Here is a 24,675-nt window from a genome sequence, read left to right on the forward strand (position 1 = left end):
GTGTAAGTTCTAATACGATAGCACTTTACACATGCTTAACAGCTTCATTTATTATTTACTGGATGTCCCTTTGTGAAAGGTCAAAGGTTAAAAGTGAAAGAGTAGATCTAAAAAAGTTAAAGTTGAGAAATAAACTACGGCTGGGGATTAATGAGGCACGAGAAGTGAGACAAAACTGATCAAGACAAGTGAATATCACGCTGAGGAAAGTGTAATTAATTTAATCAGTGTCACTGAAAACTGCTGATAAAAATCTGAGTGAATTAATGGGAGATGCCAGAAGCTGTGTTATTGCAAAAGTTGTTGGAAAGCAGTGTGAGATAAATCTCTGGCTCCCTCGTGCCTGTTGATACAGATTTCCTCAGGTAACTGCATTCGTATCTTTTAATAACTTTCTCTGCATCCTCCTCTTTATCATCTGCACATATTCCCCACCAGGATCACTATAAACTTTTTATATTTAATCAAAACATCCTGCGCACGCGCACACACATGATTTTCTATGACGGATACCTTCCATCCAGATTTTATAAAATAAGGGATATTTAATGTAGATTTGATTTGCCTTAAATACTTCACATTTACTGAATTTCTTTTACCCAATTCGCTCGCACTGTCTCATCTTTTTTTTTAATCTTTTCAAATTAAGAATAAAAACTGAGATTTTCTCAGCTGGGTTAAAAGTTCATGGATAACTTTTCAGAGGTCCAAAAAAGAGACAAAATCTGGTGAGCAGCAGTTCTCTGAGCAACGATGCCTTGCTCGTGTCAGAGGTCAGAGGAGAATGGCCAGACCTCTTTGAGCTGATAAGGAGGCTACAGTAACTCAAATAGTCATTCATTACAACCAAGCTCTGCAGAAGAGCACCCCTGAATCCAAAACAACAGCAGCAGAAGACCACACCAGGTGCCACTGCTGTTACAACTAGACTGGAAAACACTGCCTGGTCTGATGTGTCTTGATTTATGGAATCAGATGGCAGGCACAGTTTGGTAAACTACCAGCCGAGCATCATTTAAACACTACAGCTTTATGTGAAGATACACACAGTGTTCATCTTCTGGTGGCTGCTTCTAGCAGGATATGTCACCATGTCTCACCATGTTTCCTGAACATGACAGTAGCCGAGTGTATTTTTGTCTTTTTATGTTGACATGCAGACACAGTTATCCGATGGAAGCTCCAGCTTCAAAAACTTGAGAACCAGCTGATGAAAACTCCATTAAATTCCCACCACACTCCCTGCCGGTGGCTGATGCCTTTGGCTTTGTGCACTCTGACACAGCTGGCACATTACTCCAGCCCCCTCTGGCTTCTGCTCTGTGGCTGCTGGGTGAGCCCTCGTCTGGGGCTCTCCTCAGCTCCTCCCAGGAGGGTGGCATGGTTGCCCCTCTGTTGGTTCTCCTTGGGCTCTCGCACTCTGGGGCCTCTGGATGTCTGGAGCCTGGATCTCCTGCAGACCTGCTTCATGCCTTGGGAGACGGGGCTATGGCTCCCCACACCCACCAGCAGATGCTTACATGGAGAAACCTTTTGAATACAAGTGCGCCCGTCCACACAGGTGTACATAAACACAAACTACACCTTTCTTGGCTGCTACCTCAAAGCACATTGTGCAAATTCAGAGGACATGTAAGGTTACAGAAGAGGAAAGTTTTTGCTCCACTGTGTGTGTGAAGAGTAAAAGCCAAACCTCTGAAGTGACTGACAGACTGACAGGTTCCCATCTGACTTTTAATTTTTTATGCTTCTCAACTCTTCCTATTTCCTTCCACCTCTCAGATTTTGAAGTTGTGTGCCTATTCCCCCCCCCCCCCCCCTCTCACTCTCCCCTATAATACTCTCATTTCTCTGTCCGAGGCTTCTTCTTGCCTCAGCCCACTGCCCTCTCTACAGATTCACACTGGATTTTTGGTCATCTTTCTTTCTCTCTGTATTCAAGTCTGGGTTTTTCCCCCAGCAGCTTTTTTTTTTCATTAGTTCACATATACGTTCAATTTTAATGCCCCTCTCTCTGCGTGTGGCTGTTCATTTCATTGTGCTAAAGGTCCAGAGAGGCTCCATAATAGCCTTAGCCCAAAATACAATGATACGCTTGTTTCACCTATGCATGACTGATCCTCCGTGGTGAAATGAAATCATTTATAAAATCAATCTTTTGTTGAATTATGGACCATTGCCCATTTCAGCATCAGATACTCTGCAGCTGTAGTCTTGCAGATGAAGCAAAAAGACATTGAGAAGCACTCTGTACATGATGGGATTCTTACATTTATATTACTGGGTCACTTCAGACACACGCTCATACACGCTGCATCCAAAAATGGTTGGAGCCAACAAGGGGATTACACGTCCTTTACCTTGCCCCTCGCAGGAAAGCAATTTATTTTTCTGTGCCGCCTGGAGTGTAAAGTTATCAGCAAATGTAATCCTAGCAGGCCAGTTGCCAAAAAGCCCCTCTAAAGCCTACTCTGCATAAACCAGGCGAGGTTGAGATGAATGCACAGTCACACAGTGCACTGGATAATCTTCGCTCTCTGTCCTTCTGGGACGGGTGGGGATGCACAATTACTGTGCTGCTGCTGCCGTGGCTCACACCAACCCCCTCCAAACCTCGAGTGATAAAACGAGATGGCATGAGAGAATCAGCAATTAAGCTAAGCATGGAGAAAGCAGCTTTGCAATGGAGAGCAAATAATACAAAAAACAGGAGCTTTTATTTGAAAGTCCAACCTGTTCTCAATTCCAGGGTGTCAAATATTTCCACTTTTGGCAAAGCTGCTCTCACAAATACACAAAAGGCAGCCTTTAAAGTCAGTGATACACTGGGTTTATATCGATGATGAGATGGGTGCAGGTATGCACTGGAGAGAAGAGGAATGAAGCAAGATGAGAAACATGGGTGAATGAGAGGGAGGCAATGCGAGGTTGGAGTTTAAATACCTGGGTGGTGGAGTGGGTGGAGACCAGCACCAAGAGTGAAAGGGAAGGTTTTCAAGATGGCAGTGAGACCTGCTGGGTGTGGTTTGGAGACTGTGGCACTAACAAAGACATCGGAAGCCAAGCTGAAGGTGGAAGAGATGAGGATGCTGAGAGTTTCATTGGCATAGAAATGCAAAGTCTACATGGAAATTTTAATTTTAATGAAGTCCATATTTCACTTCTAAGGAGTCATTTTTAGCTCTATTTTTCCTCCTGGTGGAAGCAAAGGTTCAAATCAGCCCAGCAAGAAGACAGGAGGAAAATCAGGTTTCTCACAATGGCTCCACATGAAAAAGCTTTTATACCTCTATGTGAAGGTCGTTTTGGACAACAGCAGAAGGGAGGCTGTGAAATTGTAGAGTTTCTATAGCCGCCTCACTTTCTGACTGCCACATCCACAAAGTCAACTCAAATGCAAAATTTAAATAAGCGGTTAAAAATGCTGTGTGAGTGCTACTAATGAGCGATAGAGTCATGCAGGTACTGAAAGCAACGCCACGTAAACCTACTCAGAAAGCGAATCGCTGCATAAAATGTTGGAAGATTATGCAGAAAAAATAACAACCAAGTCATGTATTTACAAAAATGTACCAGAATCTATTAGAGTCAGCTTTACTGACCAAGTCCGTGCACACGTAGGAGGAACTGAGCGATGTTTTTTTCTTTCCTCTAAACAGACAAGACGGACAAAAGCAACATGACACAGACAATAACAGCACATGTAGCATATTTATATTTATATGTGCAATGAAGAAGTCTGCTTATTTTGGCGTGCAGGGCTCTGTAGCGCCCACTAGTGGGGAGGAGTAGGAACAGGTTGTATCCAGGGTCCGATCGGTCTGTAGTGACACTAATCTCAAGAAAACTGTCAGTGTAAGAATGAAAAACAAAAGGTCATTTAAATTGGTTTACCAGCATTAAAACTTCAGCAAGGTTATAAAAAAAAGGTTGTTTTCCAAAAAAATTATGAACTATTAAAAAAAACAATCAAAGAAACCACAGCAATGCACGTCTTCACACTACAATAGAAATTTGATTAAACTATCATGTTGCTATAGACTCACACCAGCATTATTATGTTTATACTTCATATGTGAAGTACTTGGTTATTTTTAGACACTAAAAGCTCGTGTTTACATTAGAGATGGACCGATCCGATATTACGTATCGGTATCGGTCCGATACTGACCTAAATTACTGGATCGGATATCGGAGAAAAATAAAAAAATGTAATCCGATCCATTAAATATCACGAAAGCACCTCACAAAACTTGCAACACGCCGTAACTCACCTCAGAACGTTAGCACGTCGGAGCAGTATGCATCACGTGATAGAGCGGCTGTGGCATGCGGGACCTGTCGGTGGTCTGGATAGCATGTGGAGCTTCGCTAGCAACCCGGCATTTCATCTCCGACAAAGTTATCCCGAGAGAAGTAAAGCAAGTGTGTAAGTCCATCTCTAAATGTTTGTAAAGCATTCCTGCGTTAAGCTTAACAAGCGACTGCCTCTCCTGCTGCTACTTCAATCATGAAACTGCTTAACGATCAGCTGATCAGCTTTTCTGTCGCGAGTCTGTGTCTCTAGTTTGCTTTTGGCCCACTTTGCACCAGAAAGAGGAAACCAGCAGCTGAACAACAGCAGCACGTTTAAGCTTGATAAGCTGTTGTTAGAATGTATTTAATATTACTTTCTACTCGAGGATCTTTTTCTACAGCTGACGGCTGTAACTGTGCAGGGGCGCATCTAGCAAAGTTTAGCCAGGGGGGCCGATAGGGCATTAACAGGGAAAAGGGGGCACAAAGACATACTTTTCTTTCTTATTCTCATTTAAAATGTCGAGCTTTTAATAAATAATTATCTGACACCCAAAGTTTTAATTTGATGTAAAATGAATAGAAGTCAATTACTGTATATAGTAACTATTAAGTCTAATATATATACCCTAGTAAGCTATAGTACTTTTTCCTTTGGGAAGGTACCATCTGTGCAGTCTGCAATTCTGTTGAAGAAAGATGTTGAATCTATTTAATATTTCTTGAAAAATAATTGATTTCTGTGCATTTTTTTCCACACTGCATCAAATTAAGGTTGATTACGTCGATTAAGCATCATGAGGTGGAGCGTGAGGGGTGGTTCCCTATTTTTTATTTATTTATTTTTGTTGTTGCTGGGAGTTGGAACCCTATTAGTTAGGTTGCTTAATATTTATGCTAAGTACTCTTTAAAATACCAGAATAGGGAGGATGGTGTAGGTTTGAGTTTATTAGATTGATCAGTATTGCTGAACTATGAAATATTTTTTTTTGTAGTTGTTGTTTTAAACTTGAGTATGAACTTATACAAAATGCAGCAAGATATTTAAAAAAAAAACAGTTTTGTTGATTAAAAAACACTATATCGGATTCATATCGGTATCGGCAGATATCCAAATTTATGATATCGGTATCGGTATCGGACATAAAAAAGTGGTATCGTGCCATCTCTAGTTTACATATGAGGTACTGCCTACATCGACCTTTAAGATTCAGACCTTTAATCATTAATTTGATGAATGATTTTGTGAAATGCTCAGAATTTGAGCCCTAAATGCCAAATGAATGTCTGTCTAGTTGAAGTGAAGAGACAGCTTCTCCTCGATGGTGCTCGGATTGAACCAGGAGCTTTTCTAGTAGGTGCTACATTATCTGGAAATAGCCCTTTCTGCACAATAAAAGGTGTAAAGCAACACACTGAACTTTTTAAAAATGTTTTAACAATTTGGGATTAACTCTTAAACTTATCCAGACTCTAACTTTAGATGTGACTTTAGAGGCTAATGGTGTTTTGATGCTTTGGAATGAGACCTCCTGTAATTGCATCTGCAGAAGTGCTGTATGTCGTTATGATTTTATCTCCGCTGGGACTTGTAACCCTGTTATCGGCTCCTCTTAAAATGCTTGCTTTATTACACAGTTTTGTTGTACTTGATGAAGAGCTCATTCAGGTTCAAAACAATGCAATAAAGGAGGAATTTAAAGGGAGCGCAAAACAGTGTTAAAAACCCATGGGGAGAAAGAAATCAGGTTTTGTGTACTCTGCACCTGAACAAGACAGATGTGTCTGTTTTTCGGTCTCGGCGTACGTTTCCAAACAAGTGAACATTACAAGTGTGACTGAGTCTCACGGTGCAATTATAAGAAAAAAGAAGAAATGTGGGGCAGGTGTTGTACGATAGCGTCAGCACAAGGCTCCTCACGAGTATTTACACCAAAACTTTGAATGCTTGCGGATGAAGCTTTCAGTAACTGACTGGAGGTGGGAAAAAAATCCCCCCAGGGAGGCCTGCTGCGACACACTGAGTCCTGGGTGGTCTCGACTTCCTGCCAAGAAATGTCTCTGGCACCTTCCAGACACCTCACACGCTCATTACTTCTGTCAGCTCCCATCTCCTCTGCTTCTTCCCTCAACCCTTCCTTCTATTTTTTCCTCATTAAACAAGTGCTGGTATGAGACTTCAGTCAGCCTAAATCCACCTTAATAGCTTTAATGCAGGCATTCACTGATTTAAAGTCACAATAATTCAGCGTCCCACTTTCCACTGGCGCTCTTTTGTTCTCCAAAACAAAACTGTGTGCTGGGTAAAAACAAAGGGGGGGGGGGGGGGCTTCTGTCATTAAAGCAAGTTGGCGGTTAAAAGAAATGGCTGAGACACTCGAGAGTATTCGAGCACATTATTAAACCTGGATGCATGCAGGGTAAAGACATTAGCAGCTGTGAACATACCTGCAGCATTGACATACTGTAGACTCTGGATTAATGCACGAATTACAAATTATACACCTAATGGCAACGACGCAGGACAGGAGCTGCATAAATGCATGTAGTGCAATTCCCACAGAGGGCTTGTCCAATAGCTGCTACTGTATACAGTACGCGTGTGGAAGCAGCGTAAAACAAAGCTGCCTGCTGCTGTCTAACCTATTTAAGGATGTTCAACGAGCTTTTGCACTGGGAGGTCTGAAATCCTCCTGACAATATTCATTAAGGTATGAAATCGAGCTGCACAACTGAAGACCGTAATCACATTGTGGTTACTCTCTGCTCACTAACCCACACCTCTCTATTTCTACCCATCATCCCCAGGAGTCCCCGCAGGTCTCCTCCACTCAATAGAGGAGCTCATTTCGGAGCGTATTAGCAATCCCACAGGGTTTTCGCTCACCGAGCCATGGTTTTATTTATTGGCCCAGGACTAGAAATGTTGAGAGACCTTTGAGATAGATACGTCCAGTAACAGTTAATAGGGACACTCATGTATAGAGAACTGAGCCTGAGTAATACCAGTTTATTTGTATTCTTTATGCTGCTGCTGCAGAGGATCGATCCATCTATCCTGCATAAACTCTTTAAGAATAACAAAAGAAAAACAGACAAAAGCTTTTCTGTTACCAGTTTATTCAGAACCTAATTTTGACTTTAAAAGCAATTTAGCATTAAAAGCTTTAAGTCCATTAAAACTCAGGCATTAAAAGCTGGAGTAATTTAGTTTAACAACTCTACAAAGCATCTCCGTGCTGGCAAGAAGTCACGAAGTTTATAAGCAAGAAAACACAAACTTAATGTTTTCTTGTCACAGGTTGGAATCGGTATCAGTTTTTTTCTGACATTTGTATTAATTGGGCTGAAAAGTTTATTGACCTTTGGAATGAGCGTCATTACTCATAATTAACAGCAATACATTTCCCTTCGCAGTTCGTGAGTAAGTATGTTCCCTCTAACAACAGCTTTTTCAAATCCACACAAAGTCACGCATTCCCATTATTTAGGTGAGACTGGGAGTAGTAGTGCCGCCCCTACCCTATAAATAAATGCATTTATCATTTAGCTAGTCAGTCTTCTTTAGAAAGACCACGTCTTGATCTTGACAGCTTTCAGAATAGTTTAGAGATGCATGGAGATGGCAGGAAAAGCATTTCTAAGATCAGCGTGACACAGACTTTCTACAATTTGAAGGTATTCTGGAGTCCTGTTACTGTTTCTCGGAGGGAGGCCCTTATCAAAAATGTGAAAAAGAGCACACAAAGAGCAGCAAAACACCTGCAGAAATTTCTTTCCATCAACAAAGCCCACCTGTGTACAGGAGTTCAAAGCAGCAACAACATCAAACCAACAGCAAACCAGGACAACTTATCCAAAGGTACTGCATAAGCACTGTGGAGGTTTCACGAACTGCAACACGAAATATCTGCTTGAAGTTGTTGCTTTAAGAAGACTTCAGTTAATTTTCCCAACTTGTGGTCAAATACTTTTTCTGCTTCACAGAAATTCAAAAGAGTTCACAATTTTACGTGTGCAGTTCTTTTTTTTTTTGTGAAATGAAATTGGTTTGTTTAGTTGTTTCCATGTCGCCGTTCAGGTGTTTTCATCTGAAGGTGGGATGGTTCACCAGGTGGGGATGACACACATGAAGGTTGATGCAGGCAAAACATTTGAAACGTCAAGTCTGGCACAATGAAACTGGGAAATGAACACTGAGCAAATGTGTAAAGTTGTGTCCTATGCTTCATTTTTGTGCAGTTTTTCTCATGCACCACTGGAAATTAACTTTGGAACTGAAGACTGTTGTGTTTTAACATGTTTTTTGGCTGTTATTACTATTTTTCTTTTATGTGTGTTAACTGATTGACAGGAGGCAGCATGTGCAGCATAATTCAACACATTCAGATTTTACCGGGTTGATATTACAATAAAAGTTTAAAGCCTAAGATGCAACGATTTTCAAGTAATTTCACTTCCTAATAAATGTTCATACACGATTCAGTTTTCTTCATGTTCTTTTGATGACTAACAGAAAGGAAAGGAGCAAATACAGGAAGAAATATATACGAGTGGAAGCACATTTTGTACTTTTATCTAAAGACTGCAAAACTTTACAAACTTTTCTATCCAATCCCCAGGGGAGATTTAGCCAATGTGCAGCAAAAGATCAGCAGATATCTAATAAAATGCAGGACCTATTATGTCTGTACAATATGTGAGTACATTTGGTGCTCCTGTGCCTCCAGACAATGACTTGCACCTCTTTCCAGACTCTTAGCCACAACTGCAATAACACAACAGCCCTAGAGAGAACTCCCTGCCTCATCAGTCTATGAAATATTCAGACTCAATCCAGTGGAAAATACTCCCAGACAGTTTATCTCAGGCACCAAAAACACCAACTGCATCTTACTGTTAAACTGCTCGCTATTAGCAGCTGGGGAAATCCATCTCTCTTGGTGTTCACGGGTGGATCCCAGTCAAAGCAACATGCTGACCACCGCAATCCAGAAGCCGCTATAGGGCACATGAACTCCTGTGATACTCACAGCGACAGTGTGTTGGGTCGTGCTGATAGGAACCAGGTGGACAGGAAGCCAGGCACTGACTCCTATCGGGGTTCAGCAGGGGCAGCCTGGAGCCGCAGGACTGACAATCCCACCTGCTGGAACAGGTGGCACAGGATGATTGGCAGGCTGCAGGGGAGAGACGGGAGAAAGGGGAACCAGTGGCTGTCAGTCACTTCCAAAATAAATTTTCACTTCACACGTGAGTTGCACATTTTAGTCCTCGCTGCTGTAGTGGAAAGCAAAGGAAAATGGATGTGCAGCTCATTAAAAGGAAACCAAGTAACTCATTAAATCCAGTGAGTGACTTCCCTGACAGGCTGGCTGGGGTCTTCTAAGACTATGCAAAAGTACTGTTGAGATAACTATATTAGGCTACGCCATGATTTTCTAAAAATGGTCTTATTAAAGACTTCAAGCTCCTTAACATCTTTAACTTTAGCACTGACAGTTATTTTGTGCAGTGAAGTGTACCTATACCACGAAAAGATCAACTTTTTGGGATTTCCTTACCTGGGTGATTAAACATGCATTAAGACCATGTATCTGTGAGCGGCACAATGAAACAAGAGCAACGAGAAGAAGGGAAACAAAGCAATGTGGAGGTTTCTGTTGTTTTTAATAGGAAATCTCAACATTATAGAATAAAAAGCAGCTAAATCCTTTTGAAACCACCACAGCCACCCACACAGACACACATAAGTAGAAAAAGAGGAAAAGGAAGAAGAAGAGGAAGTAGAAATATAAAAAGCTAAAGGAAAAAAAGATTCCCAGAAAGATTAAAAGAAGTCTGAGAGGAAGAAGGAAAACGAGTGGGAGAGATAATCTTATCAACAATGTGAGTTCAGACTCACAACTTTATATTCGCCCACATGCACAAAGTAAAACAAAATAAAAGAAGAAGAAACTTAAACAGTGATAACAAACACACAGAAATGATGACTGTGACTGTGTGCAGCGCACCACTGATACAAGCTAAGTGACCAAAAATGTGACACTTAAAGCTAATCAGAAATCAATAATATTTATCATCCTGTACTTAAACTAATGTCGCTTTCAGGATTCCAGCAAACGGCCCAAACGTCTGCTTTTAGTGATGACGTTCACGCTCGCTGATGATCACTTAAACAAGCACATTGATTAGCAGCACCTGGGTGCTACTTACCCTTTTATGGATGGAAACAGTACTGTAGATTTGAAAGCGAGTCCTACCTGCACATACTCGTCCTTCGGCGTAGAAGCCCACTGGACAGACGGACAGGCAGCGGCCGAGATGAAGTAAGGCCTGTGGGTCCCTGCAGCTGTCACAGTGATCAGACGTTCCCGAGCACGACAGGCAGTCTGCGTGGCACTGGACTGTAAACACACATCAAGTTCATTTAACTCAGAGATTTGGATTTCAATAATAACTGTGCATTTTGGGAAAAATCTGGATATTGGATTCCATTTTATTCAAGATTCAAGTTTATTCAGCAACTCTGGACAAATACCGTTGGTGCACGCAGGAGCACTTGGTACTCCACACACATTTTCACATTTAATTTTATGCTAATTATATCTAAAAAAATTTAAAAAGTCCTGTGCACTGACACTCTGCAGAGGCAGACACATTAAACTATGCAAAACCACACACAGAGACACACACACACATACACACAATTTATTTATTTTTTAATAACTTCCATCCATTACATTTGGTTCTACGGTCAGACTGTGTTAGCAGTAGCACATTTTACTCGGTTAACATGTATCCTGTGGAGAGATTTTGAATACCAGTCTGCTGTCTGCCAGCAACTCCACTGGTGCACTTTGTGATCAAGAGTTAAAGTGCTTTCTCTGCCCACTCTGGTTCCCAATTGATCCAGCATTTTCCCAAGTATTTATGAGTGCTAGACTGTTTGATTCATTTGCCAACTAACGGTACTTAAAAGTCACTCTTCACTGTGTAGGCCACTATGTAAACCTAAATATTAGGAGGAAATCTGAAGACCTAAAAACCCGAATAAGCAGATTCTGTAAGTCCAAAAATAGAGACCTGAACAGTAACCCTCTCTACTTTTAATATTGGACTTAAAAATGTCCTTTTTCATGAAGCATACAGGTCTGGTTGCATCAGGTGAGCTTGAATCCTGCATTAGTTACTCTACAACAGACTAAGGCACCTGGGCGCTTCCCATGATGCACTGAGCATTTCTTCTTCACTCGCATCTTTTCACTCTGTCCTTACACACTACTCTGAATTTAGAGTCAAAGTTAAAGTAAACTTTATTGTCATCTCCACTATATACAGTACAGCAGCAGTCCCCAAACTTTTTTGCACCATGGACCGGTTTATGCCCGACAATATTTTCATGGACCGGCCTTTAAGGTGTCGCGGATAAATACAACAAAATAAAACGATGTTCAAAAAAAAGATTTATTCATAACACATGGGAAAAGACCCAGGGAAACCGAGTTAATGATAAAAACTAAAAAAAACTAAAAAAAATAACGATAAAAACCCTGAAAACCATTCATTTCACACCCGAGCCTCAACTCTTGCATCCCGGTACCAAACGACTCACAGACCAGTACCGGTCCATGTGCCGGGGGTTGGGGACCACTGCAGTACAGTATATAGAGAGATGAGACGACGTGCTCCAGTTACATCAGTACAAAAAAACAAACAAAAATAAATAAATAAGAAGAGTAAGAAAATAAATATAATAAATATACACTTTTAGTGTATATTTATTTAATCACTGGTTAATATTTAATCTTTGTCGCTCTTCCAGAGTCTTTTATCCTGTCTCCTTCCCCTCACATCCAACCGGCCAGGGCAGACAGCCGCCCCTTCCTGAGCCTGGTTGGTTGGTTCCTGTTAAAAGGGAGTTTTTCCTTCCCACTGTTGCCAAGTGCTTGCCCACATGGGGACATCTGATTGTTGGGGCTTTCTCTGTATTATTGTAATGTCTATACCTTTCTCATAATTTGGCACTCTATAAATAAAATTTAATTCTATTGAATATGTGAACTTGCCTGCTAAAGATACCTAACAGGTTTCCTTTCATGAGTGATGCAACTGTCTGGTTACATTCTGGTATGATTTCACACACTTCCTCCGTGCCTTTGAATGTGATGCCAACAGATACTTTACGACTGTGAGCATGTGATGATTTAGGAGTGCGATGTCTGCTCCATAACCCTTGTTCCAGAGTGCGTCACTCACCCACACCATACAACACATGACACCAACAGCTTTGATAAAAGTGGCACAATTTGATACCCATGAATGAATGAGAAGGTGCTTGTACACCGCTGTGAGGGCTGTGGTCACGGTTTAAGACAAAATAGTAAGCTCTTGTTTGGGATTGCATCACAAGTCCTGTGAAACTGGAGCTTTTTCACAGGCTATGGGTAAAATGGGTAAGTTTAGGTCTAAAGACTAAAGAGCACTATGTAAGGAAAAAATGACTATGCAAACACCAGCTGGTACAGGCAAAATCAGTGCTGATGCTAGACTGATTCCAGCATACTAGCAGTTTTATGTAAAATAAATAAATAAATAAAAGCTGTCTGGCCCCTTTCTGTGTAAAGAGGGCATGCACGCCTTAGAAAACTGGTCTGTTTATCAGTATGCAGAGGGATCCATCAGGCATATGCACCTCATAGATGCTGGTCTCAAGTCAGATGTAATCGCTTTCATTTGACAGTGAAAATGTGTTTCTGCATCTCTTTGGCAAAGTGTTCAGTCTTGCACCCATAAAAATGGACTATAAAACTACCGTCACCCAGAAAATTGTATCAGAAAGTATTAGTAGGATCACAAATTATTTTAAAAAGTATTTGATAAAGTATTTTAAAGTATACTGAGTGTCATTCATTTTACCTACATACATATTTTTCATTGCTCTTTAAGGCTAAATCAAAACACTCATGGCGTAAAAACTGGTAATTTTTTATTTTCTAAAAGAAGTTGTTTTCTTCTGCAGCGACGTTTTCTGTGACACGAAAAAACTGCAGAATCTCATCTTAAAATAAAATTTATATTTAAAACAAACAAACAAAAACTCCCCTCACTGTCCTGTGTTAAAGTTTTGCTACAGCTTTTTATATGCCCAGGTTTCTTCTGGAAAAATACCTGCCCTTTAAAACCCAAAGCGCAACCTCTTAAAAATTAATACGGCCATCTCCTGAAACTACAGATTCGGGGGAATACAGCAATAATAACACTGTCGTATCTGGATTGCAGAACAAGCAAATGGATGCAGTCTCTTGTTAAACAATAAGCGAGGTTGCTTGCACTTGATTGCACTGTGATTGCTCCATTCATTATGTGAATGCATTGAGTAAATGAAGTGCGTGAAGCTTGAGGAAATGTGACTGAGGGATCTGATTAATGTGACAACTGCAGATGGAAGAGAAAAAGAAGAAAGAAGAAAACACAAGAGAAAGGACAAGAAAAGACTCAAAGCACGAAGAGCTAGAGCGATTGTGAGGACAGGAGAGTGGGACGATAACATGAGAAAAATGAAGATGAGACTTAACGGCCAATAAGGCTGTCAGTAAGCCAGGATCTACTGTTCTATATATCTCTGTCCATCTCTTTTCTTACTCTAGTACCACTCGTTACACCCTCTCCCCGACTTCATTGTCCTTTATAGCTTCTTTCTTTCTCACCCATCCATTTCCTTTCCATCTGCCACTCAGTCTCACTTTTTGACCTCCCTTTTCATCCCACAACTGAAGCTATGTGCAAAAATAAGAGTTTAAGAGAGAGGAAGTCAAGTATGAAAATGGGAGGCTAAGACATTTAGCGGTGCAAGTTCTGGCCCGCTGACGGCTTTACCGACTAATATTGTCACGGTTCTGGGTCGGTTCGACCCAGGATTTGAGTTCTGATGTTTTGGTTATTTTTGAATGATTGTTGTGTTTTTCGGGTGCTATGATGATGATGATGATTATTATTATTAGAATTCCATGTTTCTGTTTATTCGCGTTTCAGGATTTATGTCTCATGTTTAGCATTGAGTTCCATGTGTTATATTCTGTCTGTCTCTCAGTGTCTAGTCTGCGTCCTTGTGTAGCGATCTCTTGTTTCCTGTTTTATTGTGAAGGTCTGCGTCTCATGTGAGTGTATTCAGTTTTACCTCCCTTGTCTCGTCTCGTTAATTACTCCCAGCTGTGTGTAATCTCCCTGTGTTTCTCTGAGTATATTTAAGTCGTGTCTTCTGTTGTTGTAGTCGCTGGTCCGTCTGTGTATCCATCAGATTTCATCCGCGTGTTCTTCCTGCTGTCCGTCATCACTTACCTCCGCCCATCCTTCTTCATGTTCGTGTACTGGTTCATGTTTTGTAGTTTAGTTGTTCCCAGTTCAGATAGTCTGCAGTCCAGTTTACCGTTCTTCTATTTTGTACTTTACTTTCAATAAACCACCTTCACACCTTTAAAAGTGCCTGCGTTTGGATCCTACTTCATTATCTCCACACGGCTCACTTCACTCACCGTGACAAATATGAGTACCAGCCAAGTGTTGATATCTTTATTAAGCTGGGCTCTCCTGTTTTACGAAACTTCTCCATGTATTTGAACATAGTCTCCTGGCAGTTTGTGAAAAACTTGCACAAACAGCCGTGTGTTTGTTTGTGGACACCAGATCTTTTTCTTTAGTGGAACACATTTATTTATCACACCTGGTAGAAATCAGTCGGTCTCTAAATACTTGAAGTCCAGTTTAGACCAACTCCAATTACTTCATCTTTGAGCCAACATGGTCAAATCAATCTAAGTGTCTGCACTGATGGGTCCAACTCATTTGAATTTTATCTCTTTGCAGGAGAGATCAACAGTAGACTCCACCCACTGGTTGCCCACTGGTTGCAGTCTGAGTCAGCTGAGAGCCACTTTGCAATTCTGCTGATGTTGGATCTCACGTCAGCCTTTGACACCATTGACCATCGCATCCTACTTGAAAGGCTAAAATACTGGGACGATCTGATATCCTTGTGTTGGTGTTGTTCCCTCGTCATCATAAATAATGTTGTTCAAGGTTCAACATTGCAAGTAACCAATCAGCTTCTGCTGACGTCATCCGCGACCTCGGAAAAAAACAAACGCCTTCAAAAAATCTACTTCACTTGCGAGAAGAGAAACCGCCTCTGTAAGGACAATATGTATAATGCTTACCGTTTATTAAAGGAAAGTATCCTGAAATGCAAAGAATTCAAGTTCCTGGATCGGCGGACAGAAGCGGTTTCTCTTCTCGCAAGTGAAGTAGATTTTTTTAAGGCGGTATTTTTCAAAGGCACAAAAGGGGGACGTCACAACAATGTGATTGGTCACTTGCAATGTTGAACCTGGAAAAACATTTATTATGATGATGTGGGAACAACACCGACACGAGGATATCAGATCATCCAAAATACTGGGTTGGTGTAACTGGATCTGCTTTAGAGTGGTTCTCATCATATCTGTATGAATGTAACTTTTGTGTGGCAGTTTCTAAATACAGGTCATCTTCCACGTCCCTGTACTATGGTGTGCCAAAATGGCTCTGTGCTGGGGCCTTTATTGTTCTTAATATATCTACTTCCCCTCCGGCATGTTTTGAGCCCCTTTGAGGACATTTGCTGCCACTGCTACGCAGACGATATCCAGGTATACATTTCTTTAAGCCCCAAGATGTTTCTAAGCTACAGATTTTGAATGAGTGCTTAGATTCCATTAAAGTTTGGATGGCTGACAACTTAACGAAGGAAAGGCTGAAATCCTTTTATGTGCCCCTGATAGACACATAGCTAAGATAATAAATGCTCTTGGTCCCTTGGCAACATTTGTGAAATCGTCTATCAGGAACCACATCTTTTTAGAATTGCATTTTGTTAACTGTCGTCTGTTTTGTTTTATGCTTTTGGATCTTTTATCTAGAAAGGTGCTATATAAAAAAAGTATTACTTACTTACTTACTTAAATCGCCATCTTGCAGCAACCAAGTCACTACTTATGGAGGAATCTGTGAATTTCTTTTTAAAGTCGATGACGTTCTGCCTTGACTTTGAATGTAAATAGTTCATGTGAATTTTTATATATGCATACGCCAACAGATTTACAGTTGTGAAAACAGACTGACTTGTTCTAATTGCCATTTTATCACCACCTTAACAGACCAAAGTTGCTTTAACCTCCTAGGGCCTGGTGACAACATATGTGGACATCACATTTTGTGTTGTCTAGACCAAAATACTAAATTTTGCTCTACAAGGGCCTGATATCCACTTACGAGGACATTATACTGCCACTGTTCTATTGAAATTTTAAACGAATATCCTCATATGTGGATCTCATTTTTGTCAGAAACAAAAATCAGGTAAAAAAAAAAAAAAAAAAATCTGGAAATTCTTTGTTTTTATATTCATCAGGTCCCAATATGCCCAAATATCAAAGACAAATTAAAAATGCATGCCGTGGAAGAGTTGAGGTCTTAGGAGGTTAAAGATGGCAACTGACTGTGAGCAACCAAACGCAACGAGATTGCAAATTTATTGGTCACGGTCACACTTCTTTGGTTGAAGCCAGAGTTATGGGCTCAAATTGTGGTCATAAATATATTGTACTTGTAAATCAGGATTTGTATGTGTAAAAAGAATTTGTGTGTGTAAAAAAAGATTTGTGTGTGGACTTAGCCAACAAATACGTGTGAAACTCTGCACTCAAGTTTCAAGTTTCAAGTTACAAGTACGAATTTTGACCCTATTTTCCTTCCTTTCATCTGATTGGCCAATGTCATGTCAATCACAAATTTAACAATCCAATCAGAGAAGAGATGGGTTTGGCTATTGGAGGGGTGATTTATGGAGCATCAGGTCATGGCAGAATAAATGCCCTTTTACATGCCAGCCCAGCGTTTTCCTTTAGTGCTGTGGAAATGACAGTCTTCACTAGTGGGGATAGTTACAAAGCTTTCTTCGTTATGAATTAGCGATACATGTTTTTATTGAACATTTGAAGATAAAAAAAAAAACAAACAGAAACTCAAACTCTGAGTTTCTGTTCAGAAAAAGGTCAGAGATAGAAACGACAAGGAGCCCCACAGAGCTCAGCAGCCAGTGCAACAAATTCTGGATCCTTGGCTTTTAGTTAGCAATTAGCAAAAAAAAAAAGCGCGCCCCTCCGACAGCCAAACCCATCTATTCTCTGATTGGATTGTTAAATTTGTGATTGACATGACATTGACCAATCAGATGAAAGGAAGAAAAATAGGGTCAAAATTCCTACTTGTAACTTGAAACTTGAGTGCAGAGTTTCACACGTATTTTTTGGCTAAGTCCACACACAAATTCTTTGTACACATACAAATCCTGAAGTACAAAATATTTATGACCACAATTTGAGCCCATACAGGGTCTCTGTTTTCTCTAATGTGGTTGTAGCATTAGGTTTATAGGCATTAAGAACTACTTAGGCAGGTTTAGGCAGTAATGTTTAGGGAATAAAACTTGGTTAGAATTAGTCAATAAAGTTAATCATTTAGGTTAAGTCGACTCAGCGAGAGTGAAGCAGTGAAACTTTTTGGACAATAAAACATTCTTGGTTGGGGTTAAAGATCAGTTTGTTTGTTATTTCCTTGGTTTTCACCTGGATTTTGTACTCTCTGAAGAGTCTTAACAACAACAAGCTGCAGGCACGAAATGCTTCTCACTTAAAGCTATCAGTTTAAGAGTTGCATTGACTGTAACAATAACACAGGACAGTCCACGCCCAAACACTATCTTGCATTGAGACCATGACGGTATTCTCCACTCTTCCTGCAAAAAATTAGTTCCTGAATATTAGTGAAAACAAAGAAGTATATTTTAATACAGCACAGAACTCATGACTGCTTACAGGAATCTTTCTTCTTTGCCTTGAGTGAACCAGAATAGCTTTTGTCTCGTCTTGAGGATAAGCCCACACTATAGGGCAGGTTCAGAAATCATACACTTTGATCCAAGCTGCTGTTTACAGAACGCTGCCTCGACGCTCTCGCGCTGTACTTTAATTTTCTCACAAGCGTGACGAGCCAGAGTCCCTGAGGCACAAAATTAAAAAACTGTAGCATTGATTAACAGTTGTATTAAAACAACTGATCCAGAGGTGTGGATCCAGGCGCACTTAACCATACAACACCGCCCCGATAATGACAAACACCTAATGAGAAAAGCCTCACTCTGGAAAACTGCAGATGTGTTAATATTAGACACGGTTGTTGTTGTGCTGTTGCTTTATAAAAGTGTAAGAGGGAAAAAAAAATAACTGCCAATTTTACTGTTTGTACAAGCTTGACCTCCACCTGAGGCTGGTCATGTGCCATAGCCTGGAAAATAAGCCAACTTGCCAACATTACAGACATTTGGCTGATGAGTTTTAGTCATTTCACACCCTGACACACACTAAAAAGGCAGTGCCTCACTGTAATCCACCTAACTCTGCCAACTTTCAATCATAAGACTCTTTATTTAAGACAATAAAGCTCCAAATGGCATCAGATTAATTCAACCGTTCCTAATTTTGATAATCAAAACCGATTAAGCAATGATAAGGTGGTGATTAAGAGGTTTAAAAAGTACTTGTTTAGTAGAAAGAAAATAGATTTTAGGTGAAACTGCTCAAAACAACGTTTATATTTTTCTGGGTCAAGATTTCTGAAGAGACACTTAAGTTGATTTTTTTTTTTTTTTTTTTTGAATCTGTACAGCTGATATCTCCAAAACTTTGCAACTCGCACCAAAATAACTTAAACGGCTTGATAGCACCAGAAGAAAATAAAACATTTTATTTTGGGGTAAACAGCTCTTTTAATGGTGTGCTTATTTATGTAGCATCCATGCAGTTATTAATCATCTCAGCCCCTGTAAGGAGTCACGTCACAGTAGGCCTTGGGAGAGTTTTTCAAACAATAATATAAGGTTACATACTGTAAATGCTTTCTGATATTAGGGGTGGGGGAAAAAAATCGATACTGTGTAGTATCGTGATATTTTGTTTGCTAATAATGTATCGATACAGGGACAGCAGAAATCGATATTTTGTTACAAAAACGTTTTTGTGGACTGAAACATGCTCCGACTTCAGAGCATGTTGATCAGCTCCTTTTTCTGAGCAAGAATCCTGACATTCCTTCAAGTCCAAATGTGTTTAACTCTTTATTTGGCAGCAATAAACATGTTTTAATTTAATTAAGTTTAAAACTTTTTTATTTAATGTAAAATTATATTTTGTTTTAATTTACTTTCAAATTCTTCAGTTGCTGAATGGGCTGCATAGTTTTCACAAATTGCATAGTTTAGAATAGCTATAATTGTACCAGATGGTTGCATTCAGTTAAGTTGGACTAGACTGTAATACAAACTGTTCAGTTTGTCAACAATAAAACTGAAATGAGAGAAAGACTGAGTGTGAGACTTTGTTATTAGATAAAATGAATATTGATAAAGTTTAACTTTATGTACAGAATCTGAATATCGCAAAATATTTTTAAAAAATTGCAATAATATCGTATCGTGCGTTAAGTATTGTGATAATATCGTATCGTGGGATGTATGGTGATTCCCACCTGTATCTGATATATATATTTTTTTTTTTTGATTGATTACATTATTTATTTTTCTTTGGCAAACACAAAAACATGATTAGTAATTTATCAGTGTTGCTTCCACACAGCTGTGCTGAGGTTTATCTGGAAACTGTTTCAGGATTTTTTGTCTGTATTTAGGTTTTTGGATTCTTGGTGAATATGTACAGTATGTCTGTTTTTCACTGTTATTCTAGGGTTTGAAGTTTTGATTTTTGTGTTTGGATTCCTGATTTAATTGTTTTATTGGTTTTAATTCTGTTACTGATATTTGGTGAATCTTGTAAAAGCACAACAAGGGACAAGGGTTGGAAATTAGCAACAGCTCTAAACCCTGAGCAGCACATCAATGATCCAAACTATGTTAAACTGAAATGACTTCATGTACCATGTTTGAATCTGGTTCATGATTTCTTTATTGTTTTAAACGTCAGTTTGATTTCTTGTGACATTGTTGAGTCTTTGATTTCTGTTTTTACGTCACGTTTTTTTGGGTAAAAGACGTTGTTTCGTGATCCTGTGTTTTCAGTATTGTTTAAGTAGGTTGAGCTTTAGCTTTATTGGATTGTTTGAGTTTTGATAGTTCACAGTTCGAGTGCTAGTGTTTGTTATGTCTTGTGTGTTTGGTTCCCTCAGTGTTACCCTGTCTGTTCCCTCTGATTCTGTTTCTTTGATGACTGAGTCTTCTTGTCTCCATGTTTAGTTTTTGTCTTTTGTTTATTTCCTTTCCCAGCCGGCCCGCGGTGTACAAACGGTTCAGTCTCCCTCTTTTTCCTTGTCAAATTGTTTGTCTATGCTCTCTGCTTCCTGTTTTCTGTAATTCCCCGTTAACTTTTTGGATTGTTGTTTTGTGTACTGACTCACTGGCTTTGCAAACAGCCAATAAATATCTTGCTTTTGTCTAACACTGACTGCCTTTGTGTCCTGCATTTTGGTCCTGCTTTACACTCCACCTCACAACAGTAATGGGCCATGACTGAGGCTCAGGTGGATACACAGTTTTAAGAAAAAGAACTGTTCATGTTTAGGCTGTATCATTACTCTGTCAATGTTAGGCAATAAAACACCAAGTGAGCCATAAAATAACAGGCTAATGTTATCTGGTAACCCCAATTTAACAATGAAATTTGTTACAGTGTGAGATTTACTGTAGGAGTACAGGAAACAGAGTTATCTAATTAGTTTATATTATCTCCACATGCTTAGAAACGGCTCGAAACATATTTTAAAATATTTAATTAAAATATTAAGTTAAGGAAATGCTCACTTAGGACTGATCCTATTTCGCGGTGACAAAATGAATGGGACCGAACGTAATGTGTGACTCTAACAGTGTCTCACATTTTCGTATATTATTACAAACATTATAAATGCATGAGATTATAATACAATTATTAATGTGTCCAAGCTGAGACGAACAGTTAGGCTGCAGGCTCCTCACTGAAGGAGTCACAAAGGAGATTTTTATCTCAAAACTATCACGGCGTCCTTGCCGTGTATTAACCTGTATGCAGCCCCACACAGGTTAACACACCTATGGCATCATATTCGAAAGTTAGGAAAATAGATTTTACTGCTAAGTATGAAACTTTGAAACGTATTTCATCAATTTCAAATAACTCATCTGGGTCAGATCAAAGCAAAATAAGAAGCTGACATCTTTCCCCATGAGACCTGAACACTGCACGACTTCTGGTTATGCCCCTCAGGTATGAACTGCCCAATCAGAAAAGAGGCTACGGACCTCTGGGCCGGTGTACAGCCATGATTAATAGGCTTAAAGGATGATTTACAGTTCCAGCAAAAAATGAGAGCGAATGAAAGAAAAGGAGGTTGTGATCTTTTTTCCCCCTTTTCTATTTTTAGCCACAAACCGAACTCAGTTGGGATGTTCAGATCACTGGCAGGGAGGAAAAAGGAGCCAGGGTTAATAACCGAACACGTGACATGTGAATTTATCACATCGGCATGTTAATTTAGTGAGCTAACCTTGTTTAAATCAGTTTCTATTCAGACATGAATATATCTGTTACGGACCATCATGGGCATACTACTGCATGCAATTCTCCAGTAATGACAGAAATAATAAAATTGTTTTCATGAAATTATTTTTATTTGTCTACTACATAATTACTTTAGTGTGATATGAATGGAAATGGCGGAGGTCTTTACCAGAAGTAAATGCTGTTAAAATACAGTTAAAGTCCAAATTCTATGCTCTCCTTCAGATTGGGCCAGACTGGGGGATTTGGCAGGCAAATTCTGGCCCCTGGGCCTTATGTTTGACACCCCTGTTTTAAAGGCTTGTTGTTTACTAACACGTGGTTATGACGAAACTGTCATGAAATCAAGTCAAATCAAATGAAGGGACAAGATGTTTGTTCATAGTCCTAATTCTGCTAAATGTGGGCAAGTTTTGGTTGGATGCAGGTAAACGGTTCATGAGAGTGAAGGAGTGACTGGATTTGCTGAAATGCTGATTAGGAAAAAGCAGCGTGAACAAAAACAACAGAACTGAATAGAATAATGTATTTATTTTTAGAATATTCTCAGTCTATTGTTTGAATTGGTCGACACCAGCATACACGCTTGTGAATATGATTGATGAGTGTGGTTTTTTGTGAATTTACTGCATAAATTAAATCATTTAGTGCAGATCTTTTTTTCCCTACTGGGCGCACTGGGTACTCAGATTAATAAAACAATCGGCTACTCCAGGATATTACATTTTACACATTTCCCATGTTGTTTTCCGTGTTGTGGACTAATTAGACTGTTTGTCTGAGAATATGCATACTTTAGATTTGAGACATTTGAATATTCTGCTGGGTAGAAATACAGTAAAAACTGAGAGAGCATGAAGACTGCCGAGGGACGTAAAACACGGAGACAATAAATGTGAATTAAACAGCTTCAACTATTGTTGTATCAAACTGAACCTTTGAATGGCGCAATGAAAAATGCCTCTGTTTCCCAGCTGTAATTAGTCACTCACGCAGCCAACCTGAATTACAAGTCTGCCTGAACTTAAACAATGTGGTCCCTGTGTTTAATTGCCTGTTAGGTTATTTATTTATATGAGAAAATGGTTATAATTGCTGGCTGTGAATATACCCATTTTCAGTCATTAAGACAGATGGAGCCGCCTCTTTCAAGGAGGGCGGTGAAACATAAGAGCTTTGATGTGGTTTACAGGAGGAAATCAGCTAGAAGCCATAATTCAATGTCACTGGAAGAATTTTTATTTCTTAATTTGTGGTATTTCCACTTGGAATAAGTTTTTATTTGCACCTGTTCGGGCCAAACTCACTGCTATTGACTCATCCTCTCATTTTCTTGCCAGTAAAAGTTTTTTCTCATCATTAATTGTTAAATAGGTTTATTTTCTGCCAAGGAGAAAGAGTGCAACCAGGAGGCAATACGATAAAAAATTAAAGCACATACAGCAAAGAACAAAAAGGACCCAGAAATTCAACTCACATCACCACCAATGTTGTTGAACAACATTAGATTAATGCACACATTAACATCAATATTAATATGCCGACATGAATGAGAATTTGGCAGTGACAGAGTGAGGAAAGACTTTTTGTTACACTCTCAGTGTGTAGCTGATGACATGCTGACACACACGGAGCAGATCGCCTTACAGCACATTCATCACAAAGGAAAAACAAAAACGATGTTGCATGATTTCACTTTTTAGCCAAACAGCGTCTCGTTTACAGGGAACACGATTTTGATTACATACTTTCAGGATGAATGAACTGACAAACACATTTACACCTGAGCAGTACAGACGTGGCGTTTGATAACGAGGGGAGAAAAAGATAAAGAGCTCTGCTCAGGAAACGTTCTGGAGGGGGCAGAGATGTTTCACAGAATCAAAAACTCAGGTTTTCATTCATCACTCCTGATTTTTCACAAACAAAAATCAAACATACAAGGGGAAAAAGTCAATCAAAGAAAATCCACAAAAAACAGTTTCTTCGACTTTAGGCAGGCAAAGATAAGAAATCCAGTGTACCTTCAAACATTTCAATATGCCAGGTAGGACGTTTATACTTTAAAAACTGTTTTAAACTTTACTTTAAACTTTTATGTTTTTAGTGAGTACTCTCGGACATTTTAATGGTTATGGTCGTCTCCATTGTCAAAATGATTCTGGTGAATGTATGAAACGGGTAGTTTTACAATTGGGTTATGGTTAGGTTTAGGCATTTGTGGTTGGTTGGTTGGTTAGGGTAAGTGGCTAGGGAAAGCAGTATGTCAAAAAGATGTCCCCACAAGATATGAATACCCGACATGCGTGTGTGTGTGTCACTTTTCCTGCATACATACCTTGGTGACACTCGGGGCAACATTGGCCGTCCTGAATGACAGCCAGGGTGCCCAGAGGGCAAGTACGGCAGGATCTCAGATAACAAGTCACCTGGGCATCGTGGCATTCACACTCACGACAACTGCCATCACTCCATCGAGCAAGGTTCTATAAAAGAGAGGACATAGTATTTGCAGCTGTAAATGGGAGGTTAATGTTCTCATTATGCTTAAAGTGTGACTGCGATAAAGGCTTTTATAGAGGACGGACAGAATGTGGAAAATACTGAAAAGAAAAGGATTTTGACTTTGAAGAAGCTGATTAACGATTAAAAAGGATGCCACACAGAGAAGGCCGTGGTCTGAATGCTAATGAGCTGCATGTGTCCGTTTTAAAAGAAGGCTGACAGTCACGACTC

At 39.7% G+C, this 24,675-nt stretch overlaps 1 protein-coding gene across 1 annotated transcript in view; it reads right to left on the reverse strand.

The window, feature by feature from the left end:
* Positions 1-24,675, reverse strand: part of fras1 (Fraser extracellular matrix complex subunit 1) — a 303,829-nt gene that overhangs the window by 152,352 nt on the left and 126,802 nt on the right. The window contains exons 11-13 of the mRNA XM_085295515.1: positions 24,278-24,425; positions 10,561-10,704; positions 9,331-9,477 (exon numbers count right to left, since the gene is read on the reverse strand). Coding sequence (XP_085151641.1) covers positions 9,331-9,477; positions 10,561-10,704; positions 24,278-24,425 — 439 coding nt within the window. The remainder of the gene's footprint in view (positions 1-9,330; positions 9,478-10,560; positions 10,705-24,277; positions 24,426-24,675) is intronic.

Source organism: Mchenga conophoros, linkage group LG12 (assembly GCF_057382185.1).
Source record: "Mchenga conophoros isolate Kocher_MC1m ecotype Shallow Benthic linkage group LG12, M_conophoros_male_GT1.1, whole genome shotgun sequence".
NCBI lineage: Eukaryota > Metazoa > Chordata > Actinopteri > Cichliformes > Cichlidae > Mchenga > Mchenga conophoros.